Source organism: Stenella coeruleoalba (assembly GCF_951394435.1).
Source record: "Stenella coeruleoalba genome assembly, chromosome: 3".
In the NCBI taxonomy this organism is placed as follows: domain Eukaryota; kingdom Metazoa; phylum Chordata; class Mammalia; order Artiodactyla; family Delphinidae; genus Stenella; species Stenella coeruleoalba.
The window spans coordinates 40,214,969-40,238,976 of record NC_137148.1 but is presented as its reverse complement, the minus strand read 5'-3'; the positions used below and the strand labels follow the sequence as shown (position 1 = coordinate 40,238,976).

The following is a 24,008-nucleotide window of genomic DNA, read 5'->3' as shown; positions in this document are numbered from 1 at the left end:
CTGAAATCTTCACAGTGACAATAACAACCAGTCAGGTAGTCCTGGTTGAAGCTCAGGCATCTAAAGACAATAAAGAGAAAGTGAGAACAAGGGCCCAGTAAAGTCTAGTCATAATAGAAGGATAATCATTATAAAGATTTAAAAGCTTAATATCACTTTCTGAAAAGGAAAGGCACACGATTGAAGAGAAAGGAAAATTGATGGCATGGTTCTGTGTGTAGATTTATAAAGAGTAAATCCTGCCAGCTCTCACGATTCACTTCTTGGGAAAAGTGCTAGGATCTGGTGAGGTAAGGGGAAACAGGTAGAATCTGACTTGATGTCATGAATTGGCCTCACATCTTTACTTTTCCTCGTGAATCAGTCTAGCGTGATTAGAAATCAGCAAACTGTGGGTGGGGGAGGTAGGGAACAGGATCTCAACTGTATTCTCACCAGCAAACCCGCTTGCCGAGTGCATGTTGGCAAAAGGCAGTTACTGGGCTATAGAGACAGGTGGATGATTCCATCCTGAGGGAGGTTGCACAGCTTCAGTTCCTGCTTCTTTCTGATTATTATTGGTTACTATGGCATTTTTTAATAAACTGTCTACCTCTCACTTTTCTTCTTCAGTAAGAATTTCCATAGTCTAACAACTTTCAATCCACATGGATTGAGAGAACACATTCAAACTCTTCTTAATGTGTAACCTATACAAGGAAACATTTTGAAAGCTTAATTTTAGATTTAGAATAATATTTGGGGGAAGAAAAGCTATTTTTCTCCCCTGACCTCTTTCTGAGTGCTTTTCTATTTTGGAAGAAATCTTACATATAATAAACTTTATGTTGGCAAAATGTCTAAAGCACCAACCTGTGACTAAGATAATGAAAGGATTTCTGAAACAAACCAAAAAAACACATCATCTGAGCAGACTGTAGACAACATACCCCCAAATTTCCTTTTCTGGGCAGACAGGAGTCATGTATTATAAATACTGTGGTCAGAAATGAAGGTTGTCTTAACTTTTTTTACTTACAGCAGTATCTTTCAGTCCTGAATTCTCTAAGTCTGCTCTAAGCAAATCATTAACCCAAGGTTTTTGAGAATAATAGATTTAGAGTTCTTTAAGTTTATTTGTTTTTAAGGAATTCAATGATAATCACTCAGAATACCAAAATTACTATAGTATTATTTATAAAATAACATTAGTATTTAATATATTATTAAATATCGTGTTAAAGTGTGTGAACTTCCTTAGAGAAGTGACAATGTCACTCACATCTTTGTGGACTTCAATGTCTTTGTGGGCAATATCTTTAATGTTGTAACTATTCAATACTAATTAGTAGTAGTATTAATGTCAGCTATTCTTAGTAGGTATATAATACACCTGTATTAGTTTTCTATTGCTGTTGTAACAAATTACCATAAACTTGATGGTAACACATCACAAATATATTATCTTTTCAAGTTAGAAATCAGACCTAGGTCTCCCTGGGCTAAAATCACGGTGTTGGCAGGGCTGGGTTCCTTCTGGATGCTGTAGAGGAGAATCCATTTCCTTGCCCACTGTGGCTTCTAGAGACCACCCACATTCCTTAGCTGTGGCCCACCTTCTCCATCTTAAAAGCCAATATTGCATATCTCTGACCATTTTTCTATAGTTCTATCATCCCCTGTACACATCCAGGAAAGCTTCTCTGATTTTAAAAACCCATGTGATGAGATTGGGCCCAGCCAGGTATCTCAGGATAATCTCCTCATGTTAAAATCTTTAACTTAATCACATCTGCAATGTCCCTTTTGCCATATAAGATCTGGATCTTGGGATTAGGACATGCACATCTTTAGGGCATTGTTCTGCCTATCATAATACTAATAATAAGAGGAATGTTTTCTATACAATATTACATAATATACAACAATAGACAATACCTATTGAAGGTCAGCTGTCTGTCAAGCACAACACTAAGCACCTGACAGGTATTATTTAATCTCATTTTCATAACAAAGCAAATTATATATATATTTTTAAATAAATAAGAAAATTGAGGATTTGAGGAATAAGGCAATTTGTCTAAAGTCATAACCAGGGGCAGAGTCAGAAAGCAAACTCAAGATTCTATGACCTAAGAGTATCTCTGTACTGTCTGATTGTATACACAGTGCCATAACCACTTCAAGTCACTTCAAGTATGATGGGATCAGCAGCTTTATAATTTTTATTTTTATGGGTTCATGATGTTCCATTAAGTGGATTTACTATTTACCACTTACTTAACTATTCCCTTATTTTTGAACATTAAGGATATGCCATTTACCTCAATAAAATACTATGAAAACAACTGTTCCCTTGGCATTCTTAAATAATTGGATTTTTTTTTTAGGTTAGATCCTCAGAAATGAAATTTCGAGGTCAAGCTGGTGTAAACATTTTTATGGCTCTGGATACACACTGTCAAACGACTTTCCTAAAAAGTTATATTCCTTTATATGCCACTGTTACATATGAGGACAAATGTTCTCAGATTCTTCTATCTAGGATCGAAAGAAACCTCAGGTTAAACTGGTTCTTGATTTCAAGGTATTTCACATAGAACAGTCTCATAGAATCTTAGAACATGAAGAACCTTTAGAAATTATGTAACCTGAGATTGGTTCAAGATGGAGGAGTAGAAGGACGTGCTCTAACTCCCTCTTACAAGTGCACCGGAATCACATCTAACTGCTGAACAATCATTGACAGGAAGACACTGGAACTCACCAAAAAAGATACCCCACATCCAAAGACAAAGGAGAAGCCACAATGAGATGGTGGGAGGGGTGCAATCACAATAAAATCAAATCCCATAACTGCTGGGTGGGTGATTCACAAAGTGGAGATCACTTATACCACAGAAGTCCACCTACTGGAGTGAAGGCTTTGAGCCCCATGTCAGGCTTCCCAATTCGGGGGTCCAGCAATGGGAGGAGGAATTCCTAGAGAATCAGACTTTGAACGCTAGCGGGATTTGACTGCAGGACTTCGACAGGACTGGGGAAAACAGAGACACCACTCTTGGAGGGCACACACAAAGAAGTGTGCGTATCGGGACCCAGGGGAAGGAGCAGTTACCCTATAGGAGACTGAACCAGACCTACCTGCTAGTGTTGGAGGGTCTCCTGCAGAGGCGGGGGGTGGCTGTGGCTCACCGTGGGGACAAGGACACTGGCAGCAGAAGTTCTGGGAAGTACTCCTTGGTGTGAGCCCTTCCAGAGTCCGCCATCAGCCCCACCAAAGAGCCCTGGTAGGCTCAAGTGTTGGGTCACATCAGGCCAAACAACCAACAGGGAGGGAACCCAGCCTCACCCATCAGCAGACAAGCAGATTAAAGTTTTACTGAGCTCTGCCCATGAGTGCAACAGCCAGCTCTACCCACCACCAGTCCCTCCCATCAGGAAACTTGCACAAGCCTCTTAGATAGCCTCATCCACCAGAGGGCACACAGCAGAAGCAAGAAGAACTACAATCCTGCAGCCTGTGGGAAAAAAAAAACATATTCACAGAAAGACAGACAAGATGAAAAGGCAGAGGGCTATGTACCAAATGAAGGAACAAGGTAAAACCCCAGAAAAACAACTAAATGCAGTGGAGATAGGCAACCCTCCAGAAAAAGAATTCAGATTAACGATAGTGAAGATGATCCAGGACCTCAGAAAAAGAATGGAGGCAAAGATCAAGAAGACTCAAGAAATGGTTAACAAGGACCTAGAAGAATTAAAGAACAAAAAAACAGAGATGAACAATACAATAACTGAAATGAAAAATACACTAGAAGGAATCAATAGCAGAATAACTAAGGCAGAAGAACGGATAAGTGACCTGGAAGACAGAATGGTGGAATTCACTGCTGTGGAACAGAATAAAGAAAAAAGAATGAAAAGAAATGAAGACAGCCTAAGAGACTACTGGGACAACATTAGATGCAACAACATTTACATCATAGGGGTCTCAGAAGGAGAAGAGAGAGAGAAAGGACCCGAGAAAATATTTCAAGAGAATATAGTTGAAAACTTCCCTAACATGGGAAAGGGAATAGCCACCCAAGTCCAGGAAGGGCAGAGAGTCCCAGGAAGGATAAACTCAAGGAGAAACACGCCGAGACACAGAGTAATCAAGTTGGCAAAAATTAAAGACAAAGAAAAATTATTGAAAGCAACAGGGAAAAACGACAATTAACATACAAGGGAACTCCCATAAGGTTAACAGCTGATTTCTTAGGTGAAACTCTAGAAGCCAGAAGGGAGTGGCATGACATATTTAAAGTGATGAAAGGGAAGAACCTACAACCAAGATTACTCTACCCGGCAAGGATCTCATTCAGATTTGATGGAGAAATCAAAAGCTTTGCAGACAAGCAAAAGCTAAGAGAATTCAGCACCACCAAACCAGCTCTACAGCAAATGCTAAAGGAACTTCTCTAAGTGGGAAACACAAGAGAAGAAAAGGACCTACAAAAACAAACCCATAACAACTAAGAAAATGGTAATAGGAACATACATATTGATAATTACCTTCAATGTAAATGGGTTAAATGCTCCAAACAAAAGACACAGGCTCCCTGAATGGATACAAAAAGAAGACCCATATATATGTTGTCTATAAGAGACTTACGTCAGACCTAGGGACACATACAGATTGAAAGTGAGGAAATGGAGAAAGATATTCCATGCAAATGGAAATCAAAAGGAAGCTGGAGTAGCAATACTCATATCAGATAAAATAGACTTTAAAATAAAGAATGTTACAAGAGACAAGGAAGGACACTACATAATGATCAAGGGATCAATCCAAGAATAAGATAGAACAATTATAAATATATATGCACCCAACATAGGAGCACCTCAATACATAAGGCAACTGTTAACAGCTATAAAAGAGGAAATCGACAGGAACACAATAATAATGGGGGACTTTAACACCTCACTTACACCAATGGACAGATCATCCAAAATGAAAATAAATAAGGAAACAGAAGCTTTAAATGACACAATAGACCAGATAGATTTAACTGATAATTATAGGACATTCCATCCAAAAACAGCAGATCACACTTTCTTCTCAAGTGCGTACAGAACATTCTCCAGGGTAGATCATATCTTGGGTCACAAATTAAGCCTCAGTAAATTTAAGAAAATTGAAATCATATCAAGAATCTTTTCTGACCACAATGCTATGAGATTAGAAAGCAATTACAGGGAAAAAATATGTAAAAAACACAAACACATGGAGGTTAAACAATACATTACTAAATAACCAAGAGATCACTGAAGAAATCAAAGAGGAAATCAGAAAATACCTAGAGACAAATGACAATGAAAACACGATGATCCAAAACCTATGAGATGCAGCAAAAGCAGTTCTAAGAGGGAAGTTTATAGCAATACAAGCCTACCTCAAGAAACAAGAAAAATCTCAAATAAACAATGTAACCTTCCACCTAAAGGAACTAGAGAAAGAAGTACAAACAAAACCCAAAGTTAGTAGAAGGAAAGAAATCATAAAGATCAGAGCAGAAATAAATGAAATAGAAACAAAGAAAACAATAGCAAAGATCAATAAAACTAAAAGCTGCTTCTTTGAGAAGATAAACAAAATTGATAAACCATTAGCCAGACTCATCAAGAAAAAGAGGGAGAGGACTCAGATCAATGAAATTAGAAATGAAAAAGAAAAAGTTACAACAGACACCACAGAAATAAAGCATCCTAAGAGACTACTACAAGCAACTCTATGCCAATAAAATGGACAACCTGGAAAAATGGACAAATTCTTAGAAAGGTATAACCTTCCAAGACTGAACCAGGAAGAAATAGAAAATATGAACAGACCAATCACAAGTAATGAAACTGAAACTGTGATTAAAAATCTTCCAACAAACAAAAGTCCAGGACCAGATGGCTTCACAGGTGAATTCTATCAAACATTTAGAGAAGAGCTAACAGCCATCCTTCTCAAACTCTTCCAAAAAATTGCAGAGGAAGGAACACTTCCAAACTCATTCTATGAGGCCACCATCACCCTGATACCAAAACCAGACAAAGATACTACAAAAAAAAAAAAATTACAGGCCAATATCACTGATGAATATAGATGCAAAAACCCTCAACAAGATACTAGCAAACAGAATCCAACAACACATTAAAAGGATCATACAACATGATCAAGTCGGATTTATCCCAGGGATGCAAGGATTCTTCAATATACGGAAATCAATCAATGTGACACACCATATTAACAAATTGAAGAAGAAAAACCATATGACCATCTCAATAAATGCAGAAAAAGCTTTTGAAAAAATTCAACACCCATTTATGATAAAAACTCTCCAGAAAGTAGGCATAGAGGGAACCTATCTCAACATAATAAAGGCCATATATGACAAACCTAGAGCAAACATCATTCTCAATGGTAAAAAACTGAAAGTATTTCCTCTAAGATCAGGAACAAGACAAGGATGTCCACTCTCACCACTATTATTCAACATAGTTTTGGAAGTCCTAGCCACAGCAATCAGGGAAGAAAAAGAAATAAAAGGAATACAAACTGGAAAAGAAGAAGTAAAGCTGTCACTATTTGCAGATGACATGATAGTATACATAGAGAATGCTAAAGATGCCACCAGAAAACTATGAGAGTTAATCAATGAATTTGGTACAGTTGCAGGATACAAAATTAATGCACAGAAATCTCTGGAATTCCTATACACTAATGATGAAAAATCTGGAAGAGAAATTAAGAAAACACTTCCATTTACCATCGCAACAAAAAGAATAAAATACCTAGGAACAAACCTACCTAGGGAGGCAAAAGACTTGTATGCAGAAAACTATAAGATACTGATGAAAGAAATTAAAGATAATACAAACAGATGGAGAGATATACCATGTTCTTGGATTGGAAGAATCAATATTGTGAAAATGACTCTACTACCCAAAGCAATCTACAGATTCAATGCAATCCTGATCAAATTACCAATGGCAGTTTTTACAGAACTAGAACAAAAAACCTTAAAATTTGTGTGGAGATACAAAAGACTGCGAATAGCCAAAGCAGTCTTGAGGGAAAAAAACGGAGCTGGAAGAATCAGACTCCCAGACTTCAGACAATACTACAAAGCTACAGTAATCAAGACAATATGCTACTGGCACAAAAACAGAAATATAGATAAATGGAACAGGATACAAAGCCCAGAGATAAGCCCATGCACCTATGGTCAACTAATCTATGACAAAGGAGGCAAGGATATACAATAGATAAAAGACAGTGTCTTCAATAAGTGGTGCTGGGAAAACTGGACAGCTACATGTAAAAGAATGAAATTAGAACACTCTCTAACACCATATACAAAAATAAACTCAAAATGGATTAGAGGCCTAAATGTAAGACTGGACACTATAAAACTCTTAGAGGAAAACATAGGAAGAACGCTCTTTGACATAAATCACAGCAAGATTTGTTTTGATCCACCTCTTAGAGTAATGGAAAGAAAAGCAAAAAAAAAACAAAAAAAAAAACAAAAAAACAAATGGGACCTAATGAAACTTAAAAGCTTTTGCAAAGCAAAGGAAACTACAATCAAGATGAAAAGACAACCCTCAGAATGGGAGAAAATATTTGCAAACGAATCAACGGACAAAGGATTAATCTCCAAAATATATAAACAGCTTATGTAGCTCAATATTAAAAAAACAAACAACCCAATCCAGAAACGGGCAGGAGACCTAAATAGACATTTCTCCAAAGAAGACATACAGATGGCCAAGAAGCATAGGAAAAGCTGCTCAACATCACTAATTATTAGAGAAATGCAAATCAAAACTACAATGAGGTATCACCTCACACCAGTTAGAATGGGCATCATCAGAAAATCTACAAACAACAAATGCTGGAGAGGGTGTGGATAAAAGGGAACCCTCTTGCACTGTTGGTGAGAATGTAAATTGATACAGCCACTATGGAGAACAGTATGGAGGCTCCTTAAAAATTAAAAATAGAATTACCATATGACCCAGCAATCCCACTACTGGGCATGTACCCAGAGAAAACCACAATTCAAAAAGACACATGCACCCCAATGTTCATTGCAGCACTATTTATAATAGCCATGTCATGGAAGCAACCTAAATGCCCATCGACAGACGAATGGATAAAGAAGATGTGGTATATATATACAATGGAATATTACTCCGCCATAATAAGGAACAAAATTGGGTTATTTGTAGAGACATGGATGGATCTAGAGACTGTCATACAGAGTGAAGTAAGTCAGAAAGAGAAAAACAAATATCGTATATTAACGCATATATGTGAAACCTAGAAAAATGGTACAGATGAACTGGTTTGCAGGGCAGAAATGGAGACACAGATGTAGAGAACAAATGTATGGACACCAGTGGGGGAAAGTGGCTGGCGGGGGAGGGGGGTGGTGTGATGAATTGGGATATTGGGACTGACATATATACACTAATATGTATAACTAATAAGAACCTGCTGTATAAAAAAATAAAAATTAAAAAAAGAAATTATCCAACCTAACCTCCTTTCCTCTTTTTTAGGCATCCTATGTCACAGCTCATATCATACTGACAGGATTTGGTTGGTTCTGTTATTGTCTCTTTTCCAGAAAGGTAAGCTTCATCAGTACACGGATAAATATCCCTTCTTTATCTTGTTATCCTCAAGTTATAACTGAATGTTTGGCACACTGCAGGTACTCATTATTATAAGTGCTTCCTTGATCAACCCAGAATCAGGCACTTTAGCATGGCGAAATGAACACTGGAATAAGAATCAAAAAACCTAGATTCTACTTTCAGATTTGCCACAGTTAGCTGCGACATAATATTTCTACTCCTCAATTTCTTAATTTGGCAAATTAGATGTGTACCATTCGCTTTCTAAGATCTCTTTTAATTGTAAAACTCAATATGAATTTTAATGCCAACCCCTTTATTTTATATCACAATCCTCCAAATATTTAAAAGACATGCAGTGTATACTTTGTTTTCTAACCACCAGTTTTTTCAGGTTTGGTGGGGAGAGGGATGTGTAGATGGGGATTGTTTTTAGATCTGTATCCTTCAGATAGTTTTTTACTGGCAATTCTAGTTTGGCATTTTCTTTTGTAATGTGTGATGCTTAGGACAATGCTTAGAATACTTTAGCTGTTCTCCGACTAGGGCAGAATGAAATAGGACTTTTATGAGAAATAGACTAGACTTCCATTAGTGCAGTTTAACATGTCTTATGGGGGTTTAGCACTCCCATTACACCTGCTGCTTACCACTATATTTTTAATTATCGAAACTGCTTAGACTCTTTATTCTTCTTAAATCCTGTTGCCTCTACAGCTTTAATACGTGGCCTTGAATAAGATGTATGGCTGAGCCAGTAAAGACCTGCCACCTTCCTATAAAATAGAAAGAAACTGGGATAGAGAGAGAAAAACTTCCAGGACATAAAAATCCCAGACAGGACTGCTAACATGCTAAAATATGAACACAGCACGTATTTGTTTTCTTTACCACTGTATCCCCAGCACCAAGAACAATGCCTGGGGCAAGAGAGATGCTCCCAAAATATTTGTTGAGTGAAGAGAGAGAGCTGAGAAACCATACCCTGAGGGTCCTTTCCATCCTAGTCCCTCCCAAGTGTTTACTGAGCTCGACCAGTGACAGAAGAGTCCCCAGCTATCCCCCAGGCAGCTCCCAGCCTGACACAGATTCAGAATAAAGTGACACCAGACACACACCTCCTCGTTCTAGACAAGTCTTTGGAAAATCATTACATTACTGGGTTTCACTTCAATATGTATCTGATTGTGAACAGAGGTATTAAAGAAGTCATATGACAAACAAGTTAAAAGTTTATCTTCCAAAATTAGGACCCATAGAGAGAAACTAATGGTAGAGGATATTTAAGAGAATATGGGAGTCTGATCTTCAGGATAGGCCGAGTCAAGTTTTCTTTTTCTACCTTTGTTTCCTGTCCACTGGGTCTGAAGCACTTCTTGACATTAACACGAATACCAGACACAGAGAGACCTCACAAAATGTGCGTTTCAGCCCAAATCACTTCCCGTGTAGGCAGCCCTTCTGAGAAAGGCTCCTCCACGTTCTGTTATTTTTCTAAGGCTACTCAGAGGCCATCATGGGTCTCTAACATCTAAAATATCTAACTCTTAGACATGATCTCTCTTACAAAATACGCCTATATAAATATAAGCAAATAATACTAAAAATAAAAAACACAAAAATTAAAAAAAACAAACAAATTTTCTCTCAATTACATACAAACTTTACCTAAATAAGAAGCAAGAGGTTCATTCTTTTTGGTAGACTCAACATTAAAGGTCGTGTTTTGGGGAATTAGGATTTGATTAGCCTTCTGCATGACGACTGTTCCATTCCAGTCATAGGCTCCTACTGCTCCAAGCATGACCCAGTCCTTATATCCAAAATAGAGAAGACAATGATATTTAACAAAAATAGTAAGAGCAAACACTTACATAGCATTTACAATATGTTAAGTACTGTTCGAAGTGCTTTACATATATTAAATCATAAAATCGTCACAATAATCCATTGGGCTAGATGCCATTATTACCACTTCTTTTACAGAAGAAACTGAGGCAGAATAAGTGAATTTGCCTAGGTCATACAGTACAATTACACACTGAAATGTCAATATTCTTGTGCAGGGACCACGGTACCATTTCTTCCATCAGCTACAAAGGATATATTTTCTAATCTTGCCTTTCTGCTTTATGACTGCTAAGAAGCCTGGGTCTTGAACATGGAATTCTAGCAAGACCCTTGAATACCTTGACACCAAGAAAAAGATACATTCCGTATCTTTAGCAAATATGTTAAATATTTTATTTAGCTAGATGTATAATTATAGAAGGCAGACATCAAACTGTCTGATTCACAATTATTAGTACAATGTAGTGAGCTGTGTATGATAACATGCTTTCCTAATAAGAAGCCTGTGAAGTGCTGTTTCCTATTTGGATTAGAAACAACATGGTCTGAATAACTGCTCATGCCATGAGCTGCAAGTTGCACCTGTAATGCTGATGTCTGGGTGTTGGCTTTGGGAAAGGAAACCTCAAAAAAAAAAAAGTTTTCTACCAAGTGGTCAATGTACCTGTGAATAATGAGCACTGAAGCCGGTCTGAGACATTTCCATCTCAAAAGATGCTGCCGACTGGTCAGCTGTAGCTGTAACAGAGGAGAATTGCCTTTAGCACACTGCTGATTTGCAGAAGACAGAGACCTAGTACAGTCTGTGGTCTTGACCAACCAGAACTTCCAGCATCTTTAGGGCATTTTCAGCCACACATTTCTCAAACTCAAAATTCCTAGGTAGGGCTGGGTGGAGGACGGAGAGGGTTAGCAGAAGGGCTGTGTCTCACATTCCTGTTAGTTTCCCCATCCTGGCTGAATTCATCCTTCTGTTCTTATACTGTAGCACTCTTACAGATCCTATGGAGCTTTGGATCAACGTGGCTGAAAGCTCTGTGTCTCACCCTCATGCCCTGGGAATCCTCCTGAGATTAGGTTAAACTTACCTGATACGTCACAGGGATAATAACATTTGATTCACATATTTAAAGAGGTTTCTTTCTTTCTTTTTTTTTTTTTTTGTGGCACGCGGGCCTCTCACCCCTGTGGCCTCTCCCGTTGCAGAGCACAGGCTCAGGACGCGCAGGCCCAGCGGCCATGGCTCACGGGCCCAGCCGCTCCACGGCATGTGGGATCCTCCCAGACGGGGGCACAAACCCGCGTCCCCTGCATCGGCAGGCGGACTCTCAACCACTGCACCACCAGGGAAGCCCTAAAGAGGTTTCTTAATTCTACCAGCCTCACTTGCATTTCCTGCCCTATATCAATCTCAGAATTCCATTGTGTGATAAAGGTTTAGGGATTCTTGGGTTGGTATTTGCTCTGATTTCTGGCTGTGGGTGTCACTCACAGATCAGGAAGGGACTTTCTGACAGGGCTCCACGCCACATGCCGTTCAATCACACTTTTTTTTTTAAAGACCCTGTGCCCATTTTGAAGCTCTTTACTGAAACACAGAAATAATCCAGAGCATTCTATGGGAGTGCGCTGCTCTCAGAATATTCACCAAGCCAAAGCCACAGCCTCCTAAGGGGATTAAGGGAATGTTGATTAATTTGCTTTCAGGAGGGAGTTACTGATTTATTTGGCCTTGCTGATAAGTTAAAAATAGCCCATAATTTTTTAAAAGTCAAACTACTCTTTCACTGAGGCATGAGAACAATCAAATTTGTGAAACCAAACTTATTTACTAGTTATTTACCTGCGTAAATTTGTTAACAAATACATCAGTAATTGCCTTTTTATAGGACTAGATTAAATGAGGAAATCAATCAAGAATTCAACTATATCATTTTAATCTCAATACAAATTGCCCTCTAATTTAAATGACTGAGATGCACTTTTACTTTAATTTGAACCTTTATTTTAGGCCCACAATGGTGTAAGGTGCTTTCTCATTTATCTCTGCAAGATCAATTATAAGAATGCAGTAGTGGAGACCTACATAGTTCCAGCACCTTCCCCTGTCGCTGTTCTGAGGACAGAGAGAACAACTGAGAACAGAGAGAAGGAAGCTCTGTGAAATTCTGCCTGCTGAATTGGCATCTTGGCAAAGCACAGTGTACATGCCGGAACTTCTTAATGTCAGCTCCTCCCTGGACTTGTTCATGGGTGTTGCAATATCTACTCTGACCAGCTTCTGGTTAGGAATTTCAGCATTTTTCCCAGTGCTTGATGGGAACGGGAGACAGTAGTTTCCTGATTTTATGGGCAAATAGCTGGTACGCTCACCTCACTAGGTGGCACTGTCCTTCAGCAAGCATGGTTTTCACAATTGCTGCTAGTTGTCATCTAAAGATAAATGTTGATAGGAAATGGAGATTTCCAAAGTAACAAGGAAATGAAGCCCTTTTGGATCTCATTGTGAAAAAAGTCATAAATAGGCTAGTAAAAACACTGCTTTTGGTTAGTCCTGAAAGTGCAGCAATGAAGATATGGGAGACATTTTTAATCTATGGAGTTCCTCATAAAATGATTTTGTTTTTAAATATGGAGACATTTCTTGTGTATGTAGGTACTTCAATGTATAACCTTTAACTCATGGTGTCGTTAGGTTAGAATGAATCTGAAAATGTCATTTAAGGCAAATTGATCCCTCCTCCACCTGATAGCTGTTACAGGATTCATTTCTACAAGTCTTAGGTTATATTTACTTGCTTACTTAAGATGAGATTTAGAAATGAAATAGAGACACAGATGTAAGCAACAAATGTATGGACACCAAGGGGAGACTGAGAAGGTGCTTGTAAATTTCTATGTTTAAGATGAAAAACAACAGTCCTCAGTGTGTCCTGTCCTCACAAGGACAAAGTCAATAGGATTCAGACAGAGCAGAAGAGCAGAACCGTCTGGTGGTTTCTCATCCTAGGTTGAGAAAAAAAGCCATGTTCTCTGAGTCTCCAGATTATCAATAGGATTCAGACAGAGCAGAAGAGCAGAACCGTCTGGTGGTTTCTCATCCTAGGTTGAGAAAAAAAGCCATGTTCTCTGAGTCTCCAGATTATCAGAGAATGTGAAGGAAGAGGCTTTTTCAGTTTGCCTGGCATAACAATTCTGAAGACTTCTTTTTTTGTCAGGGAAGATCTAGTTCCAAAGTACATTGTTCCTTGACATTGTCTACCTAAGGCAGAGGAGGGAATGTCATGACTCGTTATCCGCAATGGCCAGCTGCCGTTGAAAAATCAAAGAAAAAATTTACAAAGAGGTAACATGACTCAGACAAATACAGTGAACCAATGTTTCACTGCCATGGGTCTTGAGGCAGGGTTCCATGAAGACCTTTAAAATGGACAAGGAGAAAAATAGGAGAAAATAAATGAACAAAGAAGTTATTATACAAGAACTGTCCTACAGAAGCCCAAAATGAAAAACAAAGACAAAAACAAAACTTGAGTTAGTGTCTCCATTTTCTAAACCTGTGTCACAGAAAAGGAATAAAACACATGGGCACATTTTTGTTCTTGTGTGTCTACATTGACCATTGTCTTCATCTGGCCCTCACATCAGTACTGCCGGGTCCTTACAAAGAGAGCTGCCAGCAGACACAGTGCTATGTGAAACAGCCATCTATGGACAGATTTATATAAGAGGACATTGTTCCATGGTGGCTATTGTACACAGTAAAAACGCATTAGCCACGTGGTAGAAACAAATACCAAAACCAATTACGTTGAGTTTGAATTGTAGAGAGAATATTCAGGCTTATGAGAACTAGTCATACCTTCTAGGGCAAAGATTCTTTCTCCCAGAGCTTCAACAATAGTGACTAGTGCCAATTCATCAGAGACATTGAAGAAATGCTTTTCTGTGGGTTCACTTGCAATTGATTTTATTTCCTCCACAAATTTTTCAGTGCTTAAATTTCCTCGATTATAGCTGCCAAGAATCTAAGACGACAAAAACAGCAAGAATATCTTTTAAATTCTATATGTTAAACAAGAATCTCAAGCATTTTGTCAATAAGCAAGAGAGTGTATAGTACTGTGGCATAATGAAATTTTTATGTACTTCCACATTCTTAGAAGGGTAATTTTCAGAATCTGTAGAATATTAACTGTTATATTCTATAATTGCTGTAGGAAAATATAAAGGGCATCTTGTATGTTTGCAAAAGTTTCTTCTCTGGCATTCCTGTGTCCCTGTTTATCAACAGCTGTATCTTTAAAGTCTGATAGTTCAAAAGTAATGTTACAGTTTCTGAGTGTTTCTGATATTATTCCAGTCAGTGACATCACCATTTGCTGGCAAAAGCAATTAGCCAGTGAATTGCTTGATCTCAAATAGGCAGTACTTCCTGAAACTCTTACCAAGGGGAAGTCAGACACGTATATTTTTTAAACAGATGTTGGACTAAGTAGTAGTCTAACTTGGCAATTTAGAAAATAAACAATTGGGACATTCCTGTCTGAAACAAAATGCTCAAGACGGGGGCATTCTTTTAAATAGAGAAGAGAGAGAGGCAGGAATTATCTACTATAGTTAACCATAATTATTTAGATCTTCTAGCGGGTTTTCGCAAACATTTAGTTTTAAATTTTTTAAAGTAAGGTTTATTGAGATATAATTTATATACAATAAAATTCACCCTCTTTAGATGTACAATTCTATGAATTTTGACAAACCTACACAGTTGTGTTACTAACACATCGAGATTAGACTATTTCCATGACCCCAAAGAGTTCCTTCTTGTCCTTTTGTAGTCAGTCTTCTCTTCCCTCTAACTCCTTGCAAACACTGATCTACTTTCTGTCCTTATAGCTTTGCTTTTTCTAGAACGTTAAATTTAAGGAATCAAATAGCATGTCGTCTTTTGTGTCTGGCTTCTTTCACTTTGCATAATGCTTTCAAGAGTTATCTGTGCTGTCACATGTATCAGTAATTCAGTCATTTTTATTGTTGAGTAGGACTCTACTATGTAGAAGCACAATTCATTTGTTGAGGACATTTGGGTTGCTTTCAGTTTCAAGTGATTATGAATAAAGCTGCTGTAAGTTTTTGCACTTAGGTTTATGTTTTATTTTTTCTTGAGTAAAGACCTAGGAATGAGAGTGCTGGGTTCTATAGTAAGTGTATGTTTAACTGAATAAGAAACTGCCAAAATGTTTATCAGAATAACTGTTCCATTTTGCCATTTTACCTTTCCGACCAGTGATGTGTGAGAGACCCAGTTGCTTTGCATCCTTGACAGCACTTGGTTTTATCAGTTTTTTTCTTTTTAGCAATTTTTTTCAGTTTTAGCAATTCTATTGGTGTGTAGTGGTATCTCATTTAATTTACATTTCCCTAATGACTAATGGTATTGAGACCTGATTATTTTCCATAGTATTTCCTTTTTTGGTGTGGTGTCTGTTCAGATCTTTTGCCAATTTTTAAGAAAATGGATTGTTTGTTTTCCTATTATTTAGTTGTGAGATTTTGTATATATTGGGTTGGCCATAAAGTTTGTTCGGTTTTAAGTAAAAATAAAAGACAAATTTTAAATTTCCACCAAAAATTTTATTGAACAATGTATTCACTAACTGAACGAACTTTTTGGCCAACCCAATATTCTGGATACATACTCTTTATGTGTCTTGTAAATATTTTCTCCCAGTCTATATATTGCCTTTTCCTTTTGTTACAGGATCATTTGATGAGTAGAAGTTTTTAATTTTGATGAAGTCCAACTAATTTTTTTTATGTTGCATTTTTTCTTCTGAAAAATTTAGTTGTTAATGTAAATATTTCTTAATATTTAGAAATGTATATAAATATGAAAATGTTCAAGTTAAAGTAAATGAAAAAATCTTTTAAAAATAATATGTAGGGCTTCCCTGGTGGCAAGTGGTTAAGAATCTGCCTGCCAATTCAGGGGACACAGGTTTGAGCCCTGGTCTGGGAAGATCTCAAATGCCGCAGAGAAACTAAGCCTGAGTGCCACAACTACTGAGCCTGCGCTCTAGAGCCCGCGAGCCACAATTACTGAAGCCTGCTTACCTAGAGCCCATGCTCTGCAACAAGAGAAGCCAGTGCAATGAGAAGCCCGCACCCTGCAATGAAGAACAGCCCCCGCTCGCTGCAACTAAAGAAAGCCCGCGCACAGCAATGAAGACACAACACAGCCAAAAAGAAGTTAAATAAATAAATAATAAAAATAATATGTAAATTAAAAATGCAAAAAATTTAAAAAACCCAACCCGATGTGTAGATAGGACATTTCTATTGTTTTGTTTTGTTTTGTTTTGTTTTTTTGTGGTACGCGGGCCTCTCACTGTTGTGGCCTCTCCCGTTGTGGAGCACAGGCTCCGGATGCACAGGCTCAGCGGCCACGGCTCACGGGCCCAGCCGCTCCGCAGCATGTGAGATCTTCCCAGACCAGGGCATGAACCCGTGTCCCCTGCATCGGCAGGCGGACTCTCAACCACTGTGCCACCAGGGAAGCCCTACACGTATTTTTTAATGTTAGATTTAGAATGGTAGATTTAAAAACTGACATTTTTATTAAGATGGGTACAGATTTTCACTTGCAGAAAAACAATAACTAAAATTATTGTTTTCAGTGTTGTTTATAACCTACAACATACTCGTTTATTTGTATATCATAAAACGCATAATGGTTTAAGATCAACAACTGAATCACTGTAATGTACGCTAAATGTTAATGTGACAAAAGGAGCTGGGCACCAAGTAGTCAAGCAGCAAGTGCATTGGTTCTCAAATTTTCCTTCCTAGTGAGAAGGGGGTGGGGGATTTATTCCTGGCTCCTTCCCCTTGCTGGAGGAGCCCAGAGGAAGTACTGCAGCATCTGAACCCCCTCCTAAGCTCCAGGACCACAGCGGAGTCACTCCAGTGCCCTTGTCAGTTTCATAGCTCCTACATCTGTAAAACGTTCTTAGAGGCAAAATGCCTCATTGTATGTGACTAACTTTGAGCTGTTTTGAAGAAAGCGCACTATTTAGGAAAACTAGAGGTGGCTCTAAGACAATTGGCATACTGTTTGGGGAGTTTTTTTGATTTTTGAAATTACTCTCAACTACTACGTCCAGATTTATGTAGGAAGATCTATACCAGCAGCTTACAAATCGAACCAGAACACAAAAACTTAGCTCTTGTTTATCTGGCTGAAAAGCAAATGCCAAACATCAGAAGTGGTTTATATTTGAACAGAGGCCACTAGTGCTTTTCCCACTTTAGCTGCTTGAGGGGTAAGAGAATTAATGGAATGGTAGTAGAGAATTGTCCAAATAGAGAGGGAAAACCCAAGGGCCACTTGCTCTTATTACATTGAACAAATCCTCTCTCATTTAAAAACAGTTAAGATGCTCTTCCTATAGTTGGGTATCTCACCAGAGCTGGATGTACATGTCCTAGACTAAGGATGGAAAAGGCAGTCTCCGAGCTCTGGAGCCTCCATTCCATCCATGGTGTGGGTTTCAGGATCACTGGGGCCTTGCTCAACACCCCACTCTCTGCTTGGTCTTCTCCTCTGAACACACTGGCAGACTCCTCTTTTGTCAGTAGTTTTGCTATGCATGGATTTCTTTTAGACTTATACAAATTCCGTATGGTGTGAAGCCTTCTGAGTCCCCATTGATTTACCTAATTTATTCTGTAAGTTATATATATGACATCCTGGGCTGAAAAATCACTATTTTTCCTCCTTGGTTCCTATTTACCATATTCTAGATTCACTATTGAATTGACATGTTAACTTCCATTTCACTTACAAGTTGATGTTGTTGAAAATACACAAAAATTGTAAAGGCTCCTGGACTATGTGTAATTTAGGTTCTTAACTGTGATGTAAACATTGTCAGCTATTTAGTGCTCTATGTCACAGGACAGAGACAAATGGGTAAAGTTCAATGGGGAAGATGCCCAACTGACATACTTAATAAAAGTAAAATGTATAAATGTAATATGCGAGCATATATTTAGAAGAAACTATAAGAGAAAAGAATTCCCTGGAATTACTATCACTTGCATCCAGTTTGAACTATTTTGCATCACAGAATGAAAATGAAAACAGGGAGAAATGTATTTTGGTCCTTCACCCAAGGGTCTGGTAGCTGGTAAAAACATTATTTTCCATGAATCAAAAGAGATACAAAATAAGACTTAAAAATTACTTCTGTTTCACTTAATACAAATACGTCAAGCCCAGGCATTTGGTGTTCTGCTAATATTTACCTGGAATAGACATTCAGAATTGAAACTCCCTTGAGGCAAACATGTCAAATGTAAAGTGTAAGGCTCATTTACATGTAGCACAGTGCCTTTTGTGTGCAAATGAATGAAATTCTAAGATACTTTCTAAGTTGCTTATTTTCATTTGAATGCTGTAGGTGATACACTTTCACAGCCACTATCTTCTAAGATTAGAATCTGAATATAAAACAGTCTCCTGGGCTTCCCTGGTAGCACAGTAGTTAAGAATCTGCCTGCCAGTGCAGGGGAGAAGGGTTCGATCCCTGGTCCAGGAAGATCCCACATGCCACGGAGCAACTAAGCCCGTGTGCCACAACTACTGAGCCTGCGCTATAGAGCCCAGAAGCCACAACTACTGAGCCCACGTGCCTAGAGCCCGTGATCCGCAACAAGAGAAGCCACTGCAATGAGAAACCCGCGTGCAGCAATGAAGACCCAACGCAGCCAAAAATAAATAAATTTGTAAAAAGAAAAAAAAAAAGAAGAAAACTTAAAAAACAAAACAAACAACCCCCCCCCCCAAAACCCACCAGTCTCCTGCTAGCAATGTCTAATATCCTCAAGTGACAGAATAGAGACCATGTAACAGGGTCTCCAACCAGCTTAGCACCCTCACCAAATCTGGATGTTTCACAGGAAATGTGTGCAGTTTTATCACAGAGTGCTTATAGTTTCGGTAATCAACCTTTTTTGAGTGTTGTCTCCCCCCAAAACATATGGCTCTGGTGTTCAGGATCAAATGGTGGGGAAAAAACAGATGGAGGGGCTTCCCTGATGGTGCAGTGGTTGGGAGTCCGCCTGCCGATGCAGGGAACACGGGTTCGTGGCCCTGTCCGGGAAGATCCCACATGCCATGGAGCGGCTGGGCCTGTGAGCCATGGCTGCTGAGCCTACGTGTCCGGAGCCTGTGCTCCGCAACGGGAGAGGCCACAACAGTGAGAGGCCCGCGTACCGCAAAAAAAAAAAAAAAAAAAAAAAGAAAAAAAAGATGGAGTAGGAGGAACAGTCCAGGACATAACAGGGCTACAGACCCCCGTGAACATTTGATCTCATGCATCATGAATAGATGTGGAGAAAAGTCTGAAACCTTTCTGTGTGAATAAACAAAGAGAGAAAGTAAAATAAATGGCTTATTTCCTAGTTTGGCACAAACTAAAAAAAAATATAAGGTTCACTGAGGAAAAAATATGAATTAGGAAAATAAATAATTATTGCTAAAGTGAAAGTTTCCTATACTTTGTTTATACCATTTCAAAGATCAAGTTGATGCTAATTCACTGATTAAAATGGGAAAGGAACTCATGAGTTTATGGTTCTCCAGGAAGATTAATGCAATCATGAGACCTCTTTTTGATCAGATAAAAGGCAAAGTATGAATGATCAACCAGGGATACAACAAAGGGAAATAGAGATTTAAGGGCAAGAAATACTGATTATGTAGCCAGATACAATGCAAAAGTGATATAAGATTCCCTTAAAATTAAGAAGCAATCCATTGATAGATACTTTCTTTCCACTGAAGTTTCCCGAACGTTGTTAATGCTGCTGATGGTTAATTCAGCTCATGGCCTGCATCTACGGGGCCTGGAATGCTAGACTATATCCTCTGGGAAGAAAGTGAACAAATGATGGCACCTCTGGTACCCGGTTGTGTGGGACAAACTGGGCATGCGCTGGCTTTGCATACTAAAGAGACCGAGCATAGACTCTAATTGTGGACAGTATCTCTGAGTGAAGGCTGAGCCATATGGAATTATTCTCAACCACCGAAAAGATCAAAATAGCTATAGTTAACAGGAGAGGTAATAATCGATTGAATAACAGTTGGCAAAAGATAACTTACCGAAGTAACAACAAAGGGAAAGAGAAATAATGAGATGTTTTAATTTTTTTTTTTTTTTTACATCTTGTACCCCAAATGAGAAAGAAAATGTTGCAAGTGTTTACAACCTAGTTATCTTGGTTATAAAATAAGAAGTACAGTCACCTTGCCCCAGGGAAGAAGTGAATCAATTGTGTGTTCTGGGACTTCATCAGGGATGAATCTATTTTTCTTCCCTACCTACTATTGGTGGAGTGTCTTTCACTGATCACACTTTTGAAAGAGAAAAAGGAAATATCCCTGATTAAATGCTGAAAAACAATTGTGGGCAATATCTGTTGTTACTATAAATAAAAGGGATTTTGTTGAAAAACAATTTTGGTTGAACTTTTAGAGTTCTGAACTCTTTTGTTCTCTGACTTATTTAAAAAATCACTTTAAGAAACTCCCCTCCCCCTAGACTGAGGCATATGCCTTCCTCCCTCCATCCCTCCATCTTTTCCCCCTTCCCCTTCCTCTTTTCCCCTCCCTATTTCTGTCCCTTTCTCTCTCTCACCCTTCCTTCCTTCTTCTTATGTATTTTCTCCCTTCTACCTCCTTTTATCTTTCCTTATTTTCTTCCTTCCTTTCTTGTAGTGATTGTTTGCTGAGTCTCCATTTGCCTAGCACTGTGTCGGGTGCTGAAGACACAAAAGGGGCAAGACCCAATCCTGCCCCCATAGAGTTTACTTCCAAATGGAGAAGTTTCTGTTTTTCAACCTTGTTTGTGTAACTCTCATAAAATAACCATGATATGCACACAGCTTTTCTCTTCACACCACAGCCTGAAAGCCATCTCTAGCCCTGTACTTACAGCTATGGAAAACCGCTGAATGCTTTCATCTTCACAGTCCTGGATGACCTTATTCAGTTGATGGTTGTCATGGGACTCTCCATCAGTCACAATTACCATGACTTTTTTAACCCCTCTTCGGGCACCCCGGGCTTCAGTGAAAGCTTCTTTCCTGAAATAATCACAGACAAAAGGGCAGCAAATAAAACACCAGCCCAAGGTTAGGCAAAGTGGTAAACAAAATGAAAACACTGCCAACTCCAGGTAGCCCAGTGCTTTCCCTCCAAGATCAACATTGTTGCCCATTGTTCAAGCTGGGAGGCATGATGCTTATTGTTTGTAATAGTTTAAGACTTATTCCAGATGATGGAGAGGTTACCATTTTGCCAGTCACCACAGATCCCATTAACAAAAGGCAGCAGTCTTTCATCCTTTGGAAACTTCAAAGGGAGAGTGTGACAAGCATACAGCAGATTTAGAGAAGGTCAGATTTTAAATACTTTCCCAGTCACTCCTTTTTCTGTAAACACTCCTTCTCTTGCTTGACAGGCCTCTTTCCTTCTGCTTCTGGCAGAGCTTTTGCTTTAGTCCTCACTTCCCCCACCTACTCTGACATTCACAGAACAGCTTGGACATCCTGTAAGCTATGGAGGGGGCATGGGAGAAAACAGAGTATTTGTATGGCTGTGAGTGATTGAGAGTGCGCTTGGATGTGGGGTAAAAATTCAGACATAGGAATTAAAGACTGCAGATGGCAGTGGTCTGAGTCAGTGACAGAGTAGGCTTCTGGGGGGCAAGGAGCGTTTGGCATAGCTATGAAAGTCTGAACTAGGTTTTAGGACACAAGCTGCTGGGGGTGAGGTGGGAGGAGGTGGCATGGAGAGAAAGGAAAAGTGCTATAACCTAACTTCAAAGAAAGGAATTTTGATTTAATTCAACAAGCATTTATGGAAAGAGATGGAAGATACGGGAAACTGACAGTTTTTGTTTGTTTTGTACCTTCTACACACACACACACACACACACACACACACACACACACTCACTCAGGCACACTTTCCCTCCATTACTTTCTTTTACTCAACTACTTTCCCTTCTGGAGCCTTCGAAAAGAAGAGTACATTTTACTTAGGACTGAAACAGTGAATGGATTTCATATAATATTTTTTAGATTTTGGTGTAAAATGCAGCAATCATTGTGCTGAATAATCATTTTAAATATTTTACTTTGGTCATAAGGACAAACAGCTGCAGCTGAGATATACCAAAGAAACACCTGTCTTTCACCTTCCAACAGTTTGCCACAGTACACATTGGCTCTACTGTAGATATATAGTAAATGCACAGTAGTGGGTATTTTGTGAGCAGGGAGAGAGGATCCTTGTGATGTGAGCAAGGCGATTTTATCTGTGTTTATTTTTCCTTTAAAAGGACTAACAGCAAATATGACAAGATGTTAACAACTGTTGATTCTGTTTGATGTGCACATAGGATTTTGTTGTACTGTTTTTTACATTTTAAAATTTTCAAAAGAGAAAAAGAAGCTATTTAAAAAAATATATTGATCACTGGCAAACTGTGTGTCTCTGTCCTCTACACCACACAAACAGATTCTCTGAGTTCTTTCTATGTACAGACAAAGGTGAAAAATAGATGTTAAAGGCTAGTCTCTAAATGAAGTTTGCACACGGATATGATAAGATTTAATCCTTTTTACAGTTTTAATTCCTTAGAGGATCACCAAAACTTCCTAATTCTCTTGAAGATCAAGGTCATAACTAAATGAACATCAGCTGAAGGAGATGATCAAACCACCTTCCTTAAAGAAAATCTGGTAGCTAGGGCTGGCTTTCTATGGCAGAGCTCTTGAGTATACCCTTTCTGTTTCAAATATCTTCAGCAAATTGCCCTTGACCCCCAATTACCACCATCCAGTATTCTTTCTTTAAAATAAGCATTGACTTCCCCGCATGTTTTTAAACATTAACATATCCCAGGAGAATCCCTTTCTTTGGGACAGGAGAATCCAGGCCTTATGATTAAACACTGTGAAGCAATGAAAAGAAAGAAAATTTGGGATAGGGTTAAGAGGACACAAAAATATTTTGAACTGGGAGACACTGAAAATTGAGGTAAAGGATTCTAAAACATTTAGAAATATTATTTACAACTGGTCCTGCCTGAAAAGAATAAAGAACAATTAAAAATAAACTTAAGAGCTTCCCTGGTGGCGCAGTGGTTGAGACTCCGCCTGCCGATGCAGGGGACGCGGGTTCGTGACCCGGTCCGGGAAGATCCCACATGCCGCGGAGCGGCTGGGCCCGTGAGCCATGGCCGCTGAGCCTGCGCTCCGCAACGGGAGAGGCCACAACAGTGAGAGGCCCGCGTACCGCAAAAAAAAAAAAAAAAAAAGAAGAGTACTTAGTAATATCATTATGGAGTCTTATTTTTATACAAAACTCAATAAACTCTGTGTCCTACAGCTAGACCCTCTGTGAAACACATAGGCAAAAACCA

The 24,008-nt window shown here is 38.7% G+C and overlaps 1 protein-coding gene across 3 annotated transcripts in view; it reads right to left on the bottom strand.

Annotated features, from left to right (window-relative positions):
• Window positions 1-24,008, bottom strand: part of ITGA1 (integrin subunit alpha 1) — a 173,569-nt gene that overhangs the window by 52,215 nt on the left and 97,346 nt on the right. For all 3 annotated transcript variants that reach the window (XM_079916898.1, XM_079916899.1, XM_079916900.1), the window contains exons 8-11: window positions 21,513-21,663; window positions 14,372-14,537; window positions 11,174-11,247; window positions 10,327-10,471 (exon numbers count right to left, since the gene is read on the bottom strand). In XM_079916898.1, coding sequence (XP_079773024.1) covers window positions 10,327-10,471; window positions 11,174-11,247; window positions 14,372-14,537; window positions 21,513-21,663 — 536 coding nt within the window. The remainder of the gene's footprint in view (window positions 1-10,326; window positions 10,472-11,173; window positions 11,248-14,371; window positions 14,538-21,512; window positions 21,664-24,008) is intronic.